At 62.2% G+C, this 20,918-nt stretch overlaps 1 protein-coding gene across 32 annotated transcripts in view; it reads left to right on the top strand.

Annotated features, from left to right (window-relative positions):
- The window catches only part of OBSCN (obscurin, cytoskeletal calmodulin and titin-interacting RhoGEF), a 146,109-nt gene extending 125,492 nt beyond the window's left edge, over window positions 1-20,617 (top strand). For 28 of the 32 annotated variants that reach the window (XM_047729435.1, XM_047729436.1, XM_047729456.1 and 25 more), the window contains 26 exons: window positions 7,182-7,448; window positions 8,174-8,270; window positions 8,545-8,666; window positions 9,197-9,309; window positions 9,456-9,624; window positions 9,767-9,848; window positions 10,663-10,863; window positions 11,400-11,460; window positions 11,889-11,966; window positions 12,288-12,460; window positions 12,566-12,592; window positions 13,150-13,302; window positions 13,398-13,443; window positions 13,557-13,634; window positions 14,026-16,030; window positions 16,505-16,582; window positions 16,905-17,015; window positions 17,174-17,341; window positions 17,977-18,099; window positions 18,219-18,389; window positions 18,626-18,710; window positions 18,914-19,153; window positions 19,388-19,611; window positions 19,753-19,828; window positions 20,042-20,191; window positions 20,307-20,617. In XM_047729435.1, the coding sequence (XP_047585391.1) occupies window positions 7,182-7,448; window positions 8,174-8,270; window positions 8,545-8,666; window positions 9,197-9,309; window positions 9,456-9,624; window positions 9,767-9,848; window positions 10,663-10,863; window positions 11,400-11,460; window positions 11,889-11,966; window positions 12,288-12,460; window positions 12,566-12,592; window positions 13,150-13,302; window positions 13,398-13,443; window positions 13,557-13,634; window positions 14,026-16,030; window positions 16,505-16,582; window positions 16,905-17,015; window positions 17,174-17,341; window positions 17,977-18,099; window positions 18,219-18,389; window positions 18,626-18,710; window positions 18,914-19,153; window positions 19,388-19,611; window positions 19,753-19,828; window positions 20,042-20,191; window positions 20,307-20,484 (5,276 nt within the window). In that variant the 3' untranslated portion in view covers window positions 20,485-20,617. Of the gene's footprint in view, window positions 1-1,345; window positions 1,389-4,438; window positions 6,077-7,181; window positions 7,449-8,173; window positions 8,271-8,544; window positions 8,667-9,196; window positions 9,310-9,455; window positions 9,625-9,766; window positions 9,849-10,662; window positions 10,864-11,399; window positions 11,461-11,888; window positions 11,967-12,287; window positions 12,461-12,565; window positions 12,593-13,149; window positions 13,303-13,397; window positions 13,444-13,556; window positions 13,635-14,025; window positions 16,031-16,504; window positions 16,583-16,904; window positions 17,016-17,173; window positions 17,342-17,976; window positions 18,100-18,218; window positions 18,390-18,625; window positions 18,711-18,913; window positions 19,154-19,387; window positions 19,612-19,752; window positions 19,829-20,041; window positions 20,192-20,306 lie in introns of those variants that run through there. The other 4 variants (XM_047729457.1, XM_047729454.1, XM_047729453.1 and 1 more) reach the window with 2 other exon arrangements.
- Window positions 20,618-20,918: the final 301 nt, after the last annotated feature.

The raw sequence follows: 20,918 nt of genomic DNA, 5'->3' as shown, positions 1-20,918 counted from the left end.
AGGATGGGACTTCAATCGAAGGAGGGTGAGGGAAGGAGTTCTGGGTTTTCCTACTGCTCTGCACACAGGGTCTGGCCTACAGGTGGCAAAGTGGATCTCTCTGGGTCCAACTTAATCTAGACACACAAGGCATTTTGTCTGGATCTCATTCTCTCTCCCAGGGGGCTTCTCTCTCCAGGAGGCAGCTGGCACAAACACACGTGCACATACATACACAAGTAAATGAGGCTTCCAAGGGCCTTACAGACAGAGCTGGTATCTTTAATTCACATGAACACAATTGGAGACAAGTTTAAAATACTCTTGGTCACTTAAGGGAAACCCTTTCTCTATGAGACTTCGGCAAAGCCTAAAATCCCACACACCAGAAGCCAGAGCACTGTGTGCTACAGGCCATGCCACTTGATTTTTCTGAGCATTCCACTCTGCTTTGTCCCCAGGATGGTAAGAGTTACTTTTGAGATCTGAGGGTACTGGTATCTGCTGGACTGCCTGCTGTCCAGCAGGGTGTGGCTGGGAGGGGTATCTCCATGGCAGGCTGGACCCTGCCTAGAAGCTGCAGAGGAAGAGGCCTCAGAATGGGTGAGAACAGGTGCTGCCTGATCCCAGATGAATCCTATCCTGTCTCTAGGACTTAGGCCCTCCATCTGCTGTTTCCAGGAAGATGGAAAGATAGGACAATCAAGGCAGTTAAGTTTATGGGAAGCTTTTATGGAGAGATCTAGGTTTCCCTGCTCACTCAGAGCTCAGGACTCTGTCCAGGTGTCTCTGGTTGCTCCTGATGGGATTTCCATGGCCTCGTGGTACAGAGCTCAGATGTGCCATCTTTAGGACTCCAGTGTCCCTTTCCCCTGGAGAGATGCTTTTGGCCATTAGGATTTCTTATAAATTAGGCACCAGCCATCGCAGTCCTAGTTTGGCTCCCATGGGCCTTTCCTTCCCCTACCCCAGCCTTCAGTTTCTTTCTGAGAAGTGGAACCTCCAGTTTGGCAAGTTCACAGGGCTCCCTGGGCACGTGTGCTGAAGAAGGAGCTGGGACTTCTGCCTGGGCAGCCCAGATGGGGACCCTGCTCTTCCTGCAGTCCCTGCAAGACCCTCATTTCCTCATGTGGAACACTCTGAGGTCACACACACTCATCCCCCAGCCACTCAGAGCAGGCACTGTCATCTCCATGTTAAAGAGGACAGAACTGAGGCTCCAACCTACCACAGGCAGATCAGGCAGGGCTTGGATACAGTGCTCTGAAGCCAAGAAGATTATTGCACTGCCATGCCACTCAAATGGTTCAGCATCCAAGCACTGGCTAATCTGTAACCCTCGCTATTCCGACTGTTTTCTTTGTAGTCACTGAGCAGGAGACTAAAGTCCCCAAGAAAACCGTCATCATGTAAGTGCAGGCGTGTTCCTAACCTTCCTTCTGACTGCAGTGCCCCTGCATGCCCACTAACCCACCTGTACCTTGTCCGTGTGGCCTGGCCACCTGCTTGTCTAACTGCCTGCCCACATGGCCTTTGCTCACCATGCAGGCTGCCAGTAATTTGCAGATACCCCTGAGGGGATGCACCTTCCCGTGGGGCCTTGGCTACCTTCACAGTTCAAAGCTCTCTCTTCCAGGGCCTCTATGGTTCCAATGCTTCCACAGGGTAAACTTACTGTGTACTTCACAGTGGCTCACCTAGGGCTTGGACCCAGAATCACATCAGTTAATTTGGAGCTGGTACCAAGAACTGCTTCCCATGGTGGGTTAGAGGGAGGATTTTTACCCCTCAGATCCTAGGATCTAGGGCATTTTTGTCTAATAGAGCTTTCTGTCCTGTTGGAAATATTCTATTTATGATGTGCACTACAAGAACAGCCACCAGCCACATGTGGCTACTAAGTATTTAAAATGTGTCAAATGCAACTGAAGAATTGAATTCTAGATTGTACTCTCATTAACTTGTATTTAATTAAAATAGCGTAATCCTGGTGGGCAGCACAGCTCTAGGTCCCGCAAAGATCTCTAAGCCCAACCCTAGCATTAGGGAGATGGGAAAATTCAGGTTCAGGGAAGAGGCTTGCTCAGGTTGGTTCATGACAGAAAACCAGGAGATAAACCATTTACCCGGTGCCACGCCCACCACCCTGTCTATTTTGTTGGGTGCCCTCATGTCTGGGGTTGCTGCTACTTAAATAAAAGAGGTCTGGAGCTGAATAAGCCCACAAAAGACAGAGTTGGTTTTGACCTGGATGTTCCAGTAGGAGGTGTGTGCAGGTGGGGATGGTGTAAAAGCTTGGAAAACCCAGGAGGCAAAAAGACTGGTCTAAGACCAGTTGACTGGGAAGCTCCAGTTGGTTCTTTGTGGGCCTATGAACTCCTAAAGGGGCCTGCATTTAGCCAAGTTTTGGGGAATCATATCACCAGACATTTGGTCAGATCCTGGCTTAACCCTTCCTCAACATCCTCCTTCCACCAAAGCACATTGCTGCCCACAATACATGTGGCAGTAGTAAGCATCCCTGGAGGTATGCGGTTGTGCCAGAGCTATACATAGACTAACGCCCCCTTTCACCTGTGAAGGGAGAATTTCTATTATTTACATCTTACAGATAACAAAATGGAGAAACAAAGACAGGGCCAGGCTGCCCCATCAGTAGGACTTCAGAGAGGACTAGAACCTGGGCAGCTGGACTAGGTGACTCAAGAGGTATCTTGAAGCCTAGTCTATTCCAGGCTTAGGGAGGTAGCAACACACACCCGGTGTTGCTGGAGGAACTTAGCTGGAGGAATTGTGCCAAGCGTCTCCCGCAAGGACACACCAGAGTGGGGACTTGACACGGGGAGGAATCAGGGCTTGGAGAGAGACCCCTGTCACCTGGCAGTCCCACCTGCTGCCCTGGGAGCCTCAGTACAGAATGTCTACATGCCTTCATGGATGCAGTGAGCCCAACACAGGAAGGCATTTAGGAGGCATGACACCACTACCCATGTGACTGACTGTCCTGCCTTGGTGAACTGAAGAGGAATGAGGCCAACAGATGGGCCTGGCCCAGGTTCCCCTGATGTTTGGGCAAGCTCCAACCCAGGGACAAACCTAGTGCTCCCGAGCCTGGGCATGAGGCAGGAAGGTAGTCCTGTGACTTTGGAAGAGGCCACACCTCCAAGGCTCAGTTTCTCCATCAATTAAGTGGGGGTGTAGCATTTCCTTCTTACCAGCTGAGGGCTGAGCAGGCAGGACCTATAATTGCTGTGCACTTCAAGAGGTAGCATACATCTCTGGGCCCATCCCTGGGAGAATCTTCTCCTGGGTGGAGCCCTGAGTTGGACAAAAGCTGAATGAGATGGAGAAAGAGCATGAGCTTGCCTTAGTCATAGCAGGCAGGTGGCAACAGCATTGAGCTGTCAGCACACGTGCGCCTGAGCCCAAGAGAAAATTCAGGTCCAAGGTCCCAGGAGAGTTGTGAATTCCCCAGGGCCGGTGTGTTAATCAGCACATCCCTGTTCCCTGATACTGCCTGATACTCATTTTACCCACAGCACCCAGCAAGGTCAGGGGTCCTGTGTGGCAGAGGGGTACCGGGGCTGACTGGTGGACTTCTGAATCTTGGCCCTGGGCAGGAGTCCAGCCTTCTCAGCCTTGTGGTCCACACTTGCAAAAGGAGGTCAAACCCATCCCCCAAGGCTGCTTCAGAGTCCCTGGCCAGTGCCTGATGTTCACCCACATGCAACTGGTCTTGCATTCTACCTCCTCTCCTGCTTCCTGCCCACTCCCATTTAGGTGGGAGGGACCCAGCAAGAGGAAGTGCTTGTCTGACATCACACAGCCCGTGATGGCCAAGCCACACCCAGAGCCAGGTGTTTTCTGGGCTTCACAACCCCGGACGAACAGATCAGGAGCACATGCAGTAGATCAGGGCTCTGACAACCCTCCTGGACCTAGAATCAGTTGCAAACCTATCTCCCGCTGAGGACCATTGAGGCTCCTGCTCCCCATCATACGAAGCACAAAGCACTCATGGGATAGACAAGGAAGGGCACACAGTTGTGTGCCTGCTTCCCTGTCCATCAGCTCTGCAAGGAGCACTGGCATCTCCAAACAAAGATGGCCATAAACAGAGGAGACACACGTGGAAACACTGTGAACCAAACCTGATGTGGGTTGGAGGTGCCCTGTGATGTGGCATGGTCCTCCCCTGTAGCCTCAATTCTTGTTTTGAGATCTGCACACTAGAGCCTGAGGTTGGCCAGATGAGGCTTTGTGCTTTGTTTCATAGGTTCTCTGGATAGGGGCTCCCGAGGGTGGGCTCAAGTACACATGGAGGAATGGGTTTGCGCAGTGTGACTTGCTCGCTACACTGATCTGGTCACTCACATGGCCCCTGCATGTGCTGATGGCGCGGGCGCCGGGCAAGGCTATAGGTCTCTGTGCACATCTTCTCTTGGCCCTCTCCCTGCAGAGAGGAGACCATCACCACCGTGGTGAAGAGTCCCCGTGGCCGGCGCCGGTCCCCCAACAAGTCCCCCTCCCGCTCACCATCCCGCCGCACTGCCAGCCCGCCCAGGCCAGGCCCATTGGCCCCCGAGCTGCTGTACTCACTGGGGGCCAGCCAGCCCCGCAGGCCTGAGGTGGATCCAGGCTGGAGGCCTACTGTACCCACACTGTATGTGACGGAGCCTGAGTCCCACATGCCGGCCCTGCCCCAGGGCACGAGGCCGCAGCCCAAGTGGGTAGAGGTTGAGGAGACCATCGAAGTCAGGGTGAAGAAGACAGGTTCCAGGGGTGCATCCCCCGCCAGAGAGGCACCTGACAGCTCGGCAGGGCTTCTCTTCACGCTGCCTGGTGGGACCCCCATAGGAGACCCCAATGCAAACAACTCCAACAACAACCTACTGGCTCAGGAGCCCCAGGCCCAGGACAGGGCCATGGTCAGCACTAGAGAGCCTCTCATCTTCTGCATGGACACGGGGCCAGAGGAGGCCCCTGAGCCGTTCCTTCCCCAGGCGGCTGAAGAGGAAATCCCCATGGAGGAGGTGGAGGGTGGAGGTGGCATCCTGATGGAGGAGAACCTGGGTGCCAATGGCCTTTGGGACCGTGACCCCAAGGTCCTCATTCACAATGGCCGAGTGCTGACGCTGGCTGACCTGGAGGATTACGTGCCCCAGGAGGGGGAGACCTTCGGCTGCCATGGCCCTGTGCCCAATCCTTCTGACGATCCACCCTGTGAGGTCTCTGTGCTCCAGAGAGAGATCAGCGAGCCTACCGTGGGGCAACCCGTCCTGCTCAACGTGGGGCGTCCCCTGGGTCCTCAAAGCCCACCCAGCTTTTTCAGTCACTGGGAGGTGTCTCCCTTGGGGCCTCAGGTCCTCGGCCCCGCAGGTGTCTCCTTCTGTATGCAGGAGGCCCAGGCTGGGAGCACTGCATCCTGGAAGCCGTCCTTCTGCATCCAGGTCCAGAGGTCTGCAGACAATGGCCAGAGCAGCTTCAAAACGGAGGTTAGCACCCAGACGGTCAGCTTTGGGACGGTGGGCGAGACCGTCACCCTGCACATCAGCCCGGATGGGGACAAGACCCCTGGCCCCTCCCAGGGCTGAGGCCGTGACCAGCAGGTGCCTGGCCGCTGAGCCCTGGGGGTGCATGGTGGAAACCAGCACTCCATGGACACATGTGCTCTGGGCCTCTCCCTAAGTCTCCAAGAACTCAGGGCTGGAGCCTGCCCACCCCTCTCACTCCAGGCACTTGCTACCTCAGGGGGCCTGGTCCAGCAAAGACACCGTGCACAGACCTCGCATCTCAGAAAGTCCAGAAGGCTGGAGGGACTCACAGACTGCAGCTCTGGGTCAGGGACTCTGCATCTGTCCTCCCCTGTTCACAAGGCCAGGCTGCCAGGTGCTCTAGGCTGCCGTGTCTGCTCCAGGCCGGGGTCTCAGTCTTCCACTCACCGGGGGGCTCCCCAGCTACATCTTCACTATGAACATTTCTCTCTGGCTCTGGGAGGCCTGTGTAGGGCTCAGCCCTGCAGGAACTCCTGGGCCTCTCTGCAGGGTGGACCAGGGTCTGTGTGTGACCCCCAGTGATAATAAACGGGTTCCCTGCAGTTCCCCTGCTCTGCTCTCTTGCTTCTCTGTCTGGTGGCTCCGGCGTTTTGTTGGGGAGGGCCCTGGGTTGGCACCCAGCATCCGCCTGTGGGTTCTGGCCCATTCTTGGGGTCCCTGGGTGGAGGCGTGATGGTTCGCTGGCCTGGCTTGTTCATGGGGGCTGTGTGGCCGGTCACAGGTGCATATACTGGGATCAGGACGGCCCATAGTGGTCTTTCCGCCTGCTGGGGGCTGAGCAGGACTTCCTGCCCCCTGCGCAATGGGGGCCATTGGTGAGATTGACAGGGAGGGTGTGCCGTGTCAGGGGTATGCTCATGTTCTTGGATGGGGTAAGGGCAGGATGGGTGCCCCAGTGCCATGGAGGGCAGACAGACAGCAGCCTGCCCAGGTATATCTCTGTCCTAGAGGGTCTGAGGGTACAGAAGACCAGCAAAAGAGGTGGTCTGGGGCAGGGGAGAGCTCCAGGCAGGGGACCTGCTGGGAATGGAGTGGTGGGCATCCCAGGCATGTGTGAGGCTGTGGTGTGGCTCTGCGAACTGGCCTCCGGGTAGAAGAGGAAAACGTTTCAGGATCTGGGGACAGGGAGCCCACACGTGGGACAGTCTGAGCATTCCTTCGGGGGCTGTATGAGGACCTGGGGTAGGAGCCCTTGGGGTGCGGTGGCCTGAGTGGGGCCATGCTGCAAGTCCAAGGCAGGGAGCGGGGGCTAGCCTGGGAGGGCAGGAAGGAGTCCCTGGTCCCTGACTGCATCAGGCTGTCCCCAGGCTACCCTAGAGCATGGGGCTGGGTCCTCCCCAGCTTGGGTGGCCCAGTACTCTGGGATCTGGAGTGGGCCATGGGGTAGGGGGTAGCTCATCCCAGGGGGAAGGGAAGGGGTGAACTGAGACTGAGGGCAAGCCAGGACAGAGGGTAGGTGTCCAGGCCCACCTGTCCCCAGAGGAGCCTGTATGCTCCTGCAGGTCCTGAGTCCACTGCCTCGAGTGGGTGGGTGGTGCAGGCAGGTGGGAAGGAGAGTCTCTGAGGACTGGGACAAGGCTTCTGGAGCCTTTTCCCGGGTTCCAGGCCACCTCTCACCCCCGACACGCTGACCTGCCTCTGCCACAGATGCTGCAGTCCCTCCCCCAGTTGCCCTGGAACCAGCAGACCAGGAAGTCACAGTGTGCCCTGAGTCTCCAGGATCCTCCACAGGGGACCATGCTGGCCCCAGCCCTGGCCGTGGGGGGCCACCCAAATTCCAGGAGGCTGGCCCCCAACCCCCAGGCACAGAGGCTGCAGCTGCATCTGATGAGGCCCAGTGGCCTCAGGCTGATTGGCAAGCGCCACCTGCTCTCAGAGTCCCGCCTGTGCTGGCCCCAGCCTCAGCCACCCCAGGTATCCATCCTGTGTGGGCAAGTGGGTAGAGCCCTGTGGACCCTGACATCCCAATGGCTCCATGCACTTAGCCTCAGTCTCCCCGTTGGTGAGACTAGGCAGGGAAGTGGGTGCTGGGGGGTTCTTCCTGAGTATATCTGTCCTGGTCAGCCCTGGGCAGACAGCTGGGTCCCCTATGCTTCTGGGTAGGTCAGGAAGAGGAGGCAGGAGGAGGGGAGAAGAGAAAGAGGAGAAGGGGGGAGGAGGCAGGAGGAGGGGGACGAGAGAGAGGAGGAGGGGGGAAGGGAGACAGAGGAGGAGGAGGGGAGAAGTGAGAGAAGAGGAGGGGGGAGGAGGAGGACAGGAGGGAGGGGGGGCAGACCCCCCACCACCCCAGACTGATGAGTCCCCCAGGGATATTGCCTTGAGTTCTCTCCCTCCAGAAGCTGCTGCACCTGGGTGTCCAGGGCCCTGCAGAGTGGCTGGTGAGGGGAGCCCTAGGGCTGGTGGCCCAGGCTAGGAGCTAGGGAAGAAGGGTGCCTTGGGGTCTGGGCTCTGCAGGGAGCCCCAGGCTTCAGAAGTGGGTGTTCCCTGGTGGTTCTTAACCCAGAGGCCCCTGCATCCCTGAAGTCCCTGCTCTGCCTTGTGCTCCCACCCTCTGGGCCTGGAGGACGACATGGGGCCCATTGTGGGGGACAGTCCCAGCTGCATCCCAATCACTCACTACACCCTTTGTTTCCTACCAGTTGAGCCCCAGAAGGTGCCACAGCCTCTCCCCAAGCAGGGCCAGGAGCGGGACTTGGGAGCCCACACTGAGGACCAGGGCCGTGTCGTGCCCATCCGGTAACCTCCCTGGCATGCTGGGTTAGGGCAGATTTTGGGGGGACATCCCAGGGCAGAGCAGAGAGGAGAGGTCGCCCTCAGAGTGAGGGGTATTGGTGGAACCCTCTCATCGCCCAGGGCTGGGTCCCCTCTGTGCACATTCCCTCCCAAAATGTCTGCTGCAGTCCAGGGAGGGGGAGGCGGGACGATGCCCCCATCTTACGGTGAGGCTTGGCCGCCTGCACTCCAGAAGGGTAGGAGAAGGGCAGACTGTCATTCAGCTCCATGACCACAGGATGGAAGGCACAGCCTGGCCAGGGGCAGGTGCGGTGCCGCTATGGGACATCCACAGCCAAGTGTTCATGGAGACCACCCACAGGACATACGTGTACCAGGCCAGCGATGCGGCTGCTACAAGTAAGTTACACCTGTGCTCCCCATGCCCTGGACTGGGGGAACACGTGTGCAGAGGAACCTGTGAAGCCACCTGGCCTGTCCCAGCCTTGCTGTGGCCAGAGGCCTCACTGCCCCTTTCCCTGCATTTGCTGGGAGGTACATCCATGGGAGGGGTGAGGTCTCTCCCCCTGGGGTGCTGACAGTAGGGAAACAGATGTTGAGTGCCACTCTCCCCAGCAGGGGTGGACAGCGAAGGTCTAAGCAGGACAGAGGTTAGACAGAAGGAAGCACTTCCTGGCCATCGGGGCCTGGGCAAAGTCAGGAGGGGTTTCTCCTCATTTAGGGGGCAGGTGGGCTCTGTTCCCGGGGGGACTATCTCAGGGCCTGGCTGCCCACCTGGGGTGTCAGGACAGGCCCAGGATCAACGCTGGTCCATGAGGGGTCTGTGACTGCAAGCGCCAGCTTGATGATTCCATGCTGGAGGGGCCATCATGGGCAGGGCGAGAAGCACAGCTTGCCCCCCCCCTCACAGGCTTCCTCCTGCACTCCAGGGCCCCCGTCCATGCAGGTCACCATCGAAGATGTGCAGGCACAGAGGGGCAGCACAGCCCAGTTCCAGGCGGTCATTGAGGGCAACCCGCAGCCCATGGTGACCTGGTACCGGGTAGGGACAGGTGCTGTGTGGGGGGCTGGGCTTGGGGACTGTGTGGCATTCCCATCTGACGGCAAGACACTCATGAGGGCGGGACAGGCTGACTTGCAGGGGACCCAGGGTGGGCTGATGGCCGCCCCACCCTTCCATGCCCCCAGGACGATGCCAAGCTGTTGGACGGCGCCCGGCTGAGCCAGCAGCAGGACGGGACCACCTACTCCCTGGTGCTGAGGGACGTGACCCAGCACGATGCCGGTGTCTACACATGCATGGCCCGCAACGCTGGCGGCCAGGTGCTATGTAAAGCAGAGCTGGTAGTCCACGGGGGTGAGTCGGGCGTCCCTCCCAGAACCGGAGTGTCTGCTGCTCGCGGGCACAGGGTGGGTGGGTGGCCTCTCACAGGCTCCAGCACAAGGGGAGATGGCCATCTTTACCAAAACCAAAACCAAAGGCTTCCCGCTCTTTGCAGGAGACGGCGAGCTGGAGTCGGAGAAGCAAAGTTATCGAAGGAAACTGCACTCTTTCTACGAGGTCAAGGAGGAAATTGGAAGGTATGGTCCAGAAAGCCAGCCCCAGGCGCCCCTGCCTCCCCCTGGAAGCCGCGCCCCATCCCCGCCTCTCGGAGTCCCTACCCCGAGTCCCCGCCCCCATCCCCGCCTCCCAGAGTCCCTCCCTCAGACCCCGCCCCAGCCCCGACTCCCGGAGTCTCTCCCTGATACCCCGCCCCTCAGCCCTGCCTCCCTGACACCCCGCCCCTCAGTCCCACCTCCCCGAGTCCCCACCCCAGCCCCGCCTCCCATAATCACTACCCCGAGTCCCCGCCCCGGCCCCGCCTCCCAGAGTTCCTACCCTGAGTCTGTGCCCCAGCCTCGCCTCCTGGAATCCCTACCCCCAAGTCTTAGCCCCCAAGACCCGCCTCCCGGAGTCTCTACCCCGAGTCCCCGCCCCAACCCCGCCTCCCGGAATCACTACCCTGAGTCCGTGCGCCCAGCTTCGCCTCCTGGAGACCCTACCCCCAAGTCTTAGCACCCCCCAAACCCGCCTCCCGGAGTCCCTACCCCCGAGTCTTAGATCCCCCCCAGACCCGCCTCCCGGAGTCCCTACCCTTCTAGTTCCCGACTCTCAGCCCCGCCTCTCGGAGTCCCTACCCGGAGTCTCGGCCCCTCAGCCCTGCCTCCCCGAGTCCCTACCCCCGAGTCCCCGCCCACAGTCCCGCCTCCTGGAGTCCCTACCCCGAGTCCCCGCCCCGGGAGCCCAGGCTTCCCAGAAGCACCGCCCCGAGAAGCCACCTTCCCTGGAGGACTCCTCCAGCCCTGAATCCTGGGAGCCTGGCACCGGTGCCCAGCGTGGTTCCCCTCCTCCCAGGGGCGTGTTCGGCTTCGTGAAGAGGGTGCAACACAAGGGAAACCAGATGTTCTGCGCAGCCAAGTTCATCCCCCTGCGGAGCAGGACGCGCACACAGGCGTATCGCGAACGGGACATCCTGGCCACGCTGAGCCACCCTCTGGTCACCGGGCTGCTGGACCAGTTTGAGACCCGGAAGACCCTGATCCTTGTGCTGGAGCTGTATCCCGCCCTCAGCCGGGGAATGCGGAGAGAACGCGCCCTGGGCAGCCAGGGGTTTGAGCCACCACCCCTCCCCCCCCACCCCTCACCCCCTCCTGTTGTTCTGGTGTCTCTGCACCCGGCACCTTCCTGGCAGATATGGTTCCGTGGGCCCGGAATGTGGGCAGGGCTGTGTCCACAGGGTCCAGCACATGCCTTCGGTGGGCTCCTGTCATGCTCCACGTGGCCTCTCTAGCAGGGAAGTCCCACTTGAGTGGTTGCCCTCAGCCCTAATGCCCTAAAGGGTCCTTGGGCTGCCCATCCAGGCTCCAGGGAGGGCCACATGCGCTATGCGCTCCCCTCCTACTCTGCTGCTGCCGCCCACGGATGTCAGCCCCTCTTCTCGGGATCCCTGTCCCTCCTGCCCTCCTCAACTGGAGCCCCTGCCTCCCCAGCATGGCCCCCATCCCTACCCCCACCCCAAGAAAAGACTTGCCAAAGGTGTGTGGGGCTGGGTGGGTTCCAGACGCCAGAGCTTTCCTTGATCTGAGCCCCAGATGCTCGTCAGAGGAGCTACTAGACCGTCTGTTCAAGAAGAATGTGGTGACAGAGGCTGAGGTGACCAGCTGCCTCCTGCTCCCCATGCCAGCACAGGCCCCCAGCACTCCCCAGCTCAGAGAGCTTCTGAGGTGCCCCAGGGCTCCTGGGGTGTGGCAGCTCCTCAGGAGCTCTCCCCAAGCCCTCCCATATCCTCCCCCTCCCTGATGGGCCCTCCCAGACCCTACCTCGCCTGAGGCTGTCCTATCCTGGGCTTGAGACACAGTGCTTCCTGCTGTGGCCAGGCTGATCCATGGCTGGGCTGGAGGAATCCTCTGGCCTTGGGGACCAGGGGGATCTGGGAGGCTGTGCACACAGCTGCCCCGTGGGACCATCCCAAGCTCAGAGCTGGAGGGAAGAGGAGGCTTTGCAGGTGGGAGCGGGACAGGCAAGGAAGTAGAGGAGGACATGGGGGATGGCTCCCACCTGAGCCCTGGCCTTGGCTGTAGGTCAAGGTCTACGTCCAGCAGCTGGTTGAGGGGCTGCAATACCTGCATAGCCAGAGTGTTCTCCACCTGGACATAAAGGTATGTGGCCCCCTTGGGGTCCCCAGGGACCTGGGAGGACAGGTGGGAGCCTGGAGCCTGCTGGCTGCGGGGGTGGCAGGGAGGGGGGGGCAGGTAGTCAGGCCGACCTCCTCTAGATTCCGTTAGCACCTGTTGCCTCTGGGGATGGGGAGCTCTTTCTGGCAGGGTGCAGCTGGGATAAATTGGAGCATGTCCCCAAATGGAGCTGAAATCCCCCCAGGACAGCCCACAGTTCCACACTGTGGGGTCCCATCACAGCCCTGAGTGCTCCCTGTCACCTCCCTGGCCATGGCCTCACCCCTCCCTGACTCTCCCTAACAGCCCCCCAACATCCTGATGGTGCACCCTGCTCGGGAAGACATTAAAATCTGCGACTTTGGCTTTGCCCAAAAAATCACCCCAGGAGAGCCACAGTACAGCAAGTACGGCTCCCCAGAATTTGTGTCCCCAGAGATCATTGAGCAGACCCCTGTGAGCGAAGCCTCCGACATCTGGTGAGCTCTCAGGCCAGCAGGTCCCCCACACACGCTCCCTGCCCTCTCCTCCTGCCCCTGCACCCCACAACCCTGAGCACATCCTTTGTGGTTTTGTTCCTGCAGGGCCATGGGGGTCATCTCCTACCTCAGGTGAGCAGCCCCCTGCCTCTGTCCACCACCTCTTCCTCCAAAGCCAGCTCCAGCGCTCTCCCAGCCCCCGCATCAGGCCCATGGGAGGCCGTGAGCACTACTGGCTCCTCCCCAGAAAAAGACCCAGGACCCAAAGGGCAGCTATTATGGGAACCAGTGGTCAGCCAACTGATAAGTGGTTCCTGCTGAGCTCTCCTCGTACACACCCTGTCCCAGAGGAGCTCTGCCTAGTCAGTGGGCAAAGCAGTGCACTGTGTCCCTAAAGGGTCTGGGTAGTTTGTGGAAGTCCCCTCATAACAGTTACTGCTGCCCTGGGGATGCTGCCAGTGTAGATGGCACCTGGATCCCAAGCTAGGCTGACCCTTGATCCATGTCCCAGGCTGAACCTGGATCTCTGGGCGGATCTCAGACCATTGTGGGGATTCTCAGGGCTGAATGGCAGTGGCACTGTGACTGTCCCCAGGCAAGGCTGGGGGCTCCCTTGTCCTGGCCACCTGCCCCCTATGGATCCAGAAGACTAGGTCACACCTGAAGGCAAGGCGTGTCTGTGCTTTTAGCCTGACCTGCTCATCCCCATTCGCTGGTGAGAGTGACCGAGCCACCCTCCTGAACATTCTGGAGGGGCGGGTGTCCTGGAGCAGCCCGGCAGCTGCCCACCTCAGTGATGATGCCCGGAACTTCATCAAGGCTGCCCTGCAGAGGGCTCCTGAGTGAGTGCACAGCCCTTCCCCCACTCGGGGTTCCCCGAGGCCTGAGCCTGCAGCTGACCCTCTCTGCCTGACCCCTGGCCTTCCTGTCCTCCTAGGGCTCGGCCCAGTGCAGCCAAGTGCCTCGCCCACCCCTGGTTCCAGGTGAGTAGGCTGAGCCCCAGCAGGCCTGCCCAGGGAGAGAAACGGAGGCCTGCGTGGGCCATTGGGTGCACCAGGGTCTCCCCTCACGGCCCTTCTCACCTGGGCCCCCTCAGAGGTCTGTGCCCGCGGAGGAGGCCCACTTCATCAACACCAAGCAGCTCAAGTTCCTGCTGGCCCGCAGCCGCTGGCAGGTGAGCGGCCAGCCTCCGGGAGTGGTGGGGCGGGGCGGGGGCGGGGTGAGGGTGGGGTTGGGGGGAAGGGGACGGGAACCGCGAGGCGGGGTTAGAGGCAAGGAGGGGCCTGGAGGCCCGCCAGAGAATCCTGGCTCCAAGGAATGGCCGTGCGTCCCGGCGGGCCTGGGAAACGAGAAGCCTTGTTCACCCTTCGCTGGCGTGTGCGCTCTCTGGGCCATCCGGTCGGGGCGGGTCGAGGCGGAGGCACCTGCGACGTCCCAGCAAAGGCAGGGGCGGTACGAGGAGCTTGGCGCGCGCCCCAGCCCCTGGGTGCCCCTCTGGGCGCACCAGGAACGGGAAGGCGCGGTCACGCGGCTGACGCCCCCCTATCCCTTGCACCCTCCCCCAGCGCTCCCTGATGAGCTACAAGTCCATCCTGGTGATGCGCTCCATTCCCGAGCTGCTCCAGGGCCCGCCCGACAGCCCGTCCCTCGGGGTGGCCCGGCACCTGCGCGGCGACGCCAGCGCCTCGTCCAGCAGCTCGTCCTCTTCGTCTGACAACGAGCTGGCCCCCTTCGCCCGGGCCAGGTCGCTGCCGCCATCTCCGGTGACGCACTCGCCGCTGCTGCACCCGCGCGGCTTCCTGCGCCCGTCCGCCAGCCTCCCGGAAGAGACGGAGGCTTGCGGGCCCGCTGCGGCCGCGCCTCCGCGCACGCCGCCCGTGGGCGCCCCGGGCTGCGTGCCCCGGCACAGCGTGGTCCGCAGCCTCTTCTACCAGCAGGCGGGCGAGGGCCCGGAGCGCGGAGGCCCCGCCTCCGGCGGCCGGCGACACCCGGCCCGGCGGCGACACTTGCTTCAGGGCGGCTACTTCGCCTGCGCCCTGCCCGGCCTGCGCGAGCCGCTGCTGGAGCACCGCGCGCTGGAGGAGGAGGCCGCCCGGGAAGAGCAGGCCGCCCTGATGGCCAAAGCGCCCTCCTTCGAGACCGCCCTGCGGCTGCCGGGCTCCAGCGCCCGCGGGGCTCCCGGCCGCAGCCGCTCCCTGGAGCTTGACCAGCCACACGCCGCAAGCTCCTCCACGGAGGCCTGTGGCGGAGGGCAGTGCCCTGGCCCGGCCCTCTCGGGCCTCCAGGCGGGCTCAGGGGAGGGCTGGCCAGGAGGGGTCACCTGCGCCAGGGAGATGGAGCATCTGGAGGGATCCCAGCAGGGGCCACGACTGTTAAAGTCCGTCGGTGGCGACCTGGGGTCCACTCGGCAAGAGGGGTCCTGTCAGGACAGCTGTGGGGGGCAGCCCGCCCCTTCCTTTCATCCCTTGGAAGGCTGTGGCCCCCATAAGACTGTTACACCACAACCTTCTGGCTCCTTCCCTTCAAAGCAGTGCACGGGTGACTTGGCACACTTGAGCTCCTTCCTCTCTGGGGAGCTAACAGCCCCCGTCTCCCCAGCCCAAGAAAGCCCCCAGCCAGGCTCTAAGAAGGGACCAGAGCACACTCCTCTCCCTGGGAGGCTGAGTCTTCCTAGCGCCCCAGCACTGGCCTCCCCAGTGGGCACGGAGCCTGGCCCCTTACAGGATGCGGAGGGCCTGGCCGTGGAGCTGGAGGACGCATCAGAAGTCGAGCCCAGCCCACAGCGGCCTCAGGAGCAGGCCACCACACGGAAGTTCTCCGTGGGGGCGCACCGTGGGGGCTATGCAGGAGTGGCAGGCTATGGCACCTTTGCCTTTGGCGGGGACGCGGGGGGCATGCTGGGGCAGGGCCCCCTGTGGGCCAGGATGGCCTGGGCCACCTCTCAGTCCTCTGAGGAGCACGACGATGCTGGGGCCCAGAGCCCGGCACCCCAGGCCAGCGCGGCACCCCCTCCTGAGGGCAGTGGGACAGCCCTAAGGGCCTCCCCGGAGCTGAGCACATGGGAGGACTTCGGTGGAGGCTCCCAGGTGTCCCTGGTACAGATCCGAGACCTGTCTGGGGACTCGGAAGGGGCCGACACGGTGTCCCTGGACATCTCAGAGGTGGAGCCTGCCTATCTCAACCTGTCTGACCTCTACGACATCAAGTATCTGCCCTTCGAGTTCATGATCTTCAGGAAAGTCCCCAAGCCTGTGCAGCCAGAGCCCCCACCGTCCCCTGAGTCTGAGGCCGGGGAGGAGCTGGCGGAGTTCCCAGAGGCTGGGTGGCCTTGGCCGGGTGCACTGGGCCCACCGGCCAGCTTGCAGATCACAGAGGAGCCAGAGGACATGGAGACCCTGCTCAGGGAGACTGTGGGCAGTAGGAAGCGCAAGTGGTCACACCCCTCGGGTGGCCTCTTCCACTTCCCAGGGAGGCACACGCTGCTGGAGGAACCCGTGGAGCTGGGTCTGCGCCGGAGGGTGAGGGCCTCCGTGGCCCACATCTCCCGCCTGCTGAAGGGCAGGCCTGAAGGTGACTCCCACACCCTCACCCACTGCCCTCCGCCCTAGCAGGGGCACCTCACCTCCCTTGCTCAGAGGGGCTGGGGTGACACAAGGGCCCCTCTGCTCCAGGGTCCCGCCTCCCCTTGCAACACACAGGGGCTGCTGTTCCAGAGGTCACCCACGTGGCCTCACCCTCTCCCCAAGTGGCATCTGAAGCCCAGTGCGGGGACCTCAGGAGGCTTGGAGATCCCTCTATGGAGAGGATCCAAGCATGACAGCCCTGCCTGACCCGTCGCTGCCCCTGGGGCCCTTGCAAGATAACTGATCCTGATGGGTCAAGAGGGGGTGGTCTCTGCCACAGATGAGCTCCTTTGCCACAAAAGCCTCTGGGATCTTCTGCCACGTGGGAATCCCACAGTGCATGGCTCTGAGGTCTTCCTCCTGTGCTCCCAAGGGAGCTGGGCTCCTCAGGTGACTTCCAGAGGCCTCTTCCTCCCTGCAGGTCTGGAGAAAGAGAGCCCCCCCAGGAAGAAGGCAGGCCTGGCTTCCTTCCGGTTGGGCCTGAAGAATAGGGACCGAGGTGGGTGCCCTTCCCAGGAGCTGAGCCATACTGCAGCCTAGGGGATCTGATTGTGGGGGAAGGCAACCCCTTCCTGGGCCCAGACCGGTAGAGGGGGCAAGCTGACATCCACAGGGGCTGGAAACTAGATTACTGTGGCTCGAGCAGTTGCAGTGCCCAGCATTGGGGGAGTCCTGGAGGACTTCCTGGAGGAGAGGTGCTAGTTGAAGATGAGCTGAGCAGACATGGGCTTCCCCAGGATCCCCCTCTCGGGGGTCCAGGGTGTATTCTCGGGCTGGGGATCACTTTTGAAAGCCTGCCTGCCTCCTTTCCCATGCCCTAGCGCCATCATTTTTAAGGGAGCTTGCAGACGAAACAGTGGTCCTGGGCCAGTCTGTGACTCTGGCCTGCCAAGTGTCGGCCCAGCCAGCTGTACAGGCCACCTGGACCAAAGGTAAGGAGGTGTTCTGCGGCTGGGGGGCAGGAAGGCAGGGGTATTCCTTAGGGGCACTGCTCTCATCATATGGAGAGAGACGGGCCCCAAGAGGGCAGGGGTCTCAAGGCAGGGTGCCTCTTTGAGCCGCTCCCCAGGCCTGCTCTGTCCTGCTGCAGATGGGGCAACCCTGGAGAGCACCAGCCACATCCTCATCTCCTCCACACTCAAGAACTTCCAGCTTCTGACCATCCTGGTGGTGAAGGCCGAGGACCTGGGGGTGTACACGTGCAGTGTGAGCAACACGCTGGGGACAGTGGCCACCACGGCTGTCCTCCGGAAGGCAGGTGAGTGGACTGCACCAGATCCCTCTGCGGGGATGGGGCAGGGACTGACCCCGATGGGGGGCTTCTGGAGAACCTGGAGACCACCTGTCACTTGGTGAGTTGGTTCCTGCAGGTCTCCTTCACTGAGGAGGCCCACAGAATGGGATGCCTACCCTCCGGTCATCCCCGCTGGGGTTGCAGAAGCCCTAGGTCTTCCCTGCAGACTGGGACCCCCAGGAGGGGGAGCAGAGGAGGCAGAACAGGGGCTGTGGGACTAGCTTGATTCCCACAGTGGCCTACCACCCAGTGTCCTTCAAGGCTGCTGGATGAAGCTGAGTGTCTGGGACAGGCCCCTCTGATGGGATTCTGCAGCTGGCGGAGGGCCATCAGTTAGGGCCACTCTGTGGGGCTGCTGAGCTACCCTGGTGGGAGGGGAGCCTGGTGGGGCAGACACCAACCGAGGCCTCCACCAGAGGAGGCACTGGGCCCCTTTAGCAGTGGGTGCTGGAAGGGGACCTGCATGAATGGGGCCAGGGGATGGTGGGCTCAGGGACCTGGCAGCAGGTGCAGGAGGGTGAGGCAGGGCTGGCTGGGCTCCACACGGTGGTGGGGAGTCATGGGGAGCCCCCTTCAGACTGTGGACCATGGGCCCGCAGAGCGCCCCTCGTCTTCTCCACGCCCGGACATCGGGGAGGTGTATGCCGACGGGGTGCTGCTGGTCTGGAAGCCTGTGGAGTCCTACGGGCCTGTGACATACATTGTGCAGTGCAGCCTGGAAGGTAGGAGCCCTCCCGAGGCAGCCCTGGGGTTGGCAGGGGGTGCCCCTCTGTGCTCCCTTGGGGAAGGGTCTCTCGCCCCCAGACTCTGGCTGTCCCTCACCCACCCCTGTGTGGCCCAGGCGGCAGCTGGAGCACACTGGCTTCTGACGTCTTTGACTGCTGCCACCTCGCCACCAAGCTTTCCAGGGGTGGCATGTACACTTTCCGGACGGCCTGTGTCAGCAAGGCAGGCATGGGACCCTACAGCAGCCCCTCAGAGGAGGTCCTCCTGGGAGGGCCCAGCCACCTGGGTGAGCCGCTCTGCAAGGCCTGGGGGGCGGCGGTAGGGGGGTGCCCTGCGACCTCATTGGTCACAAGCACCGACTGGGATGGCTTGTCCTAACTGGTAGGCCCCTGCCCCCAAATGGCCCAAGGGAAGTGAGATCAAAGTGTGGGGGTTGGGAGGCCTGGGAACGGGTATGGGAGACCATGCTGGGGGGACCTGGCCTGTAGGGGTGCCTCCCGGTCACTGGCTCGTCCCCCACAGCCTCGGAGGAAGAGAGCCGTGTCCTGCCGCCAGCGCAGCCCCTCCCCAGCACGCAGACCTTCGCCTTCCAGACGCAGATTCGAAGGTGCCACAGCCCGTCGCCCACTGGCTTTGCCGGCTCCCCGCCCCCACCCCAGCCTCCCTCCCCACTCCTCACATCCACACAAGCTTGGAGCGGAGCATCTGCGCCCTCCTCCCCAAGGCTCGCTGGGTTGGCTCTTCTGACCCCGGGAAGAAGGGCGCGCGTTAGGGAGTCTTCACGAGCCCGGCCGGGGCTTCCTCTCCCAGGGGCCGCTTCAGCGTGGTGCGGCAGTGCCGGGAGAAGGCCAGCGGACGCGCGCTGGCCGCGAAGATCGTGCCCTACCGCCCCGAGGACAGGACTGCCGTGCTGCGCGAATACGAAGCCCTCAAGAGCCTGCGTCACCCGCACCTGGCCCAGCTACACGCCGCCTACCTCAGCCCCCGGCACCTGGTTCTCATCTTGGAGCTGTGCTCGGGACCCGAGCTGCTGCCCTGCCTAGCGGAGAGGTGAGGCCCGGCCTGAAGGCGGGGCCCGGGCGGGGCGGTACTTGCGCCCGGGGGAAGAGTTGGCTCGCGGTGCGGACCAGCTCACACCTCCCCGCCCACCTCCCAGCCCCGCCTCCACCGGTCAGCCCCGGTCTGGGAGCTAAGCAGACCCTCCCCAGCCCACAAAAAGGCCCAGTATCCCCGCGCTCCCTCTGCCGTGGATGGAGCCGAGCCCCCTCCCCGTGCGCCCCCCAGGGCCTGCTACTCGGAATCGGAAGTGAAGGACTACCTGTGGCAGATGCTGAGCGCCGCCCAGTACCTGCACGCCCAGCGCATTCTGCATTTGGACCTCAGGTCCGAGAACATGATCGTCACCGAGTACAACTTACTCAAGGTCGTCGACCTGGGCAACGCCCAAAACCTCGCCCAGGAGAGGGTCCAGCCCTCCGAGAGATTCAAAGACTACGTGGAGACCATGGGTGCGCAGGGAGCAGGCGCCAACCTGACCTGGGGGGGAAGGGTGGGCCCGGAAGAAGCCCCGCCCCCGGTCCTGGCTGCCTCCCCATTGCACCGCACACACCCAGCCTCTCCCCTGTGCGCTCTCTTGTGTCCGCCCCCAGCTCCTGAGCTCCTGGAGGGTCAGGGTGCCGTCCCGCAGACAGACATCTGGGCCATAGGCGTGACAGCCTTCATCATGTGAGTCCCCCAAGCGCAGCGGCGGGAGACTGGGGATCCATCCAGGGTGCCCCCGGAGCCCCCGTGGGGCTTCCGTCCGAGGGCGACCTCAGGTCTCGTGTCTTCCCATACGTGTGAGGATGATCTCAGATCCCCGTGCCGCCCCATCCATCGAGGGTGCCCCCGCACGCCCACCCGACGGTGACCTGAGTCCCCTGACCCCCGCGCGCGTAGGTTGAGCGCGGAGTACCCCGTGAGCAGTGAAGGGACACGTGACATGCAGAAAAGCCTTCGCAAGGGGCTAGTCCGTTTGAGTCGCTGCTATGCGGGGCTGTCCGGCGGCGCCGTGGGTTTTCTCCGGAGCGCTTTGTGCGTTCACCCGTGGTAAGGCAGTCCAACCCCCTCCACCTGTCCCGGCCTGCCTGTCCCACTTGCGGCCTCCCTTCCCCAACGGGCCCCAGCTCCGAGAGCGCAGCCGACACCTTTGCCCTCCCTCCAGGGGCCGGCCTTGCGCGTCCAGCTGCTTGCAGTGCCCGTGGCTAACGGAGGAGGGCCCTGCCGGCTTCCAGCCGGCGGCCGTGACCTTCCCAACTGCGCGCTTGCGCGCCTTCGTGCGCGAGCGAGAGAAGAGGCGGGCGCTGTTGTACAAGAAACACAACCTGGCCCAGGTTCACTGAGGACCTGGCCTGGCAGAGAGGATGTGTGTGTGTGGGGAGGGTGGGGAGGTCGCCCTCCTGGGCTTCACCCCCTAGTGTTCCCGCTAGGACTTGCTGTATACACACCGACACACCAATAAAAAGCAGAACCGGATGGTGTTATCTGCTTGTTTGTTTTGTTTGGGGAAGGAGGTGAGGGTCCTGCCACCTCTCCTGGGGCTCCTGGATGCTCAGAGGTGCGTCGGCCTGGGCCCCATGGTCACCTCCCTGCCCTGGTGTGGCCTCCAAGAAAGGCCATGGCAGCCCTTTCTCTGTCTGAAGCAGAAAGGAGCATGGCGAGGGACCAGCCAGGCCACCTGGAGGGAGGCAGGGGTGGACTCCTGTATCAAAAGGCCGTAGAAGCTGAGGAAGGATCCTGAACCCCAGCCCCTCTGGCCCCTGCCTCCCTCCAGCTT

The sequence above is a fragment of the Lutra lutra genome, chromosome 5, assembly GCF_902655055.1.
Source record: "Lutra lutra chromosome 5, mLutLut1.2, whole genome shotgun sequence".
NCBI classification, from domain to species: domain Eukaryota; kingdom Metazoa; phylum Chordata; class Mammalia; order Carnivora; family Mustelidae; genus Lutra; species Lutra lutra.
The sequence above is the reverse complement of the archived record's forward strand: the minus strand, read 5'-3'. Positions and strand labels throughout refer to the sequence as shown.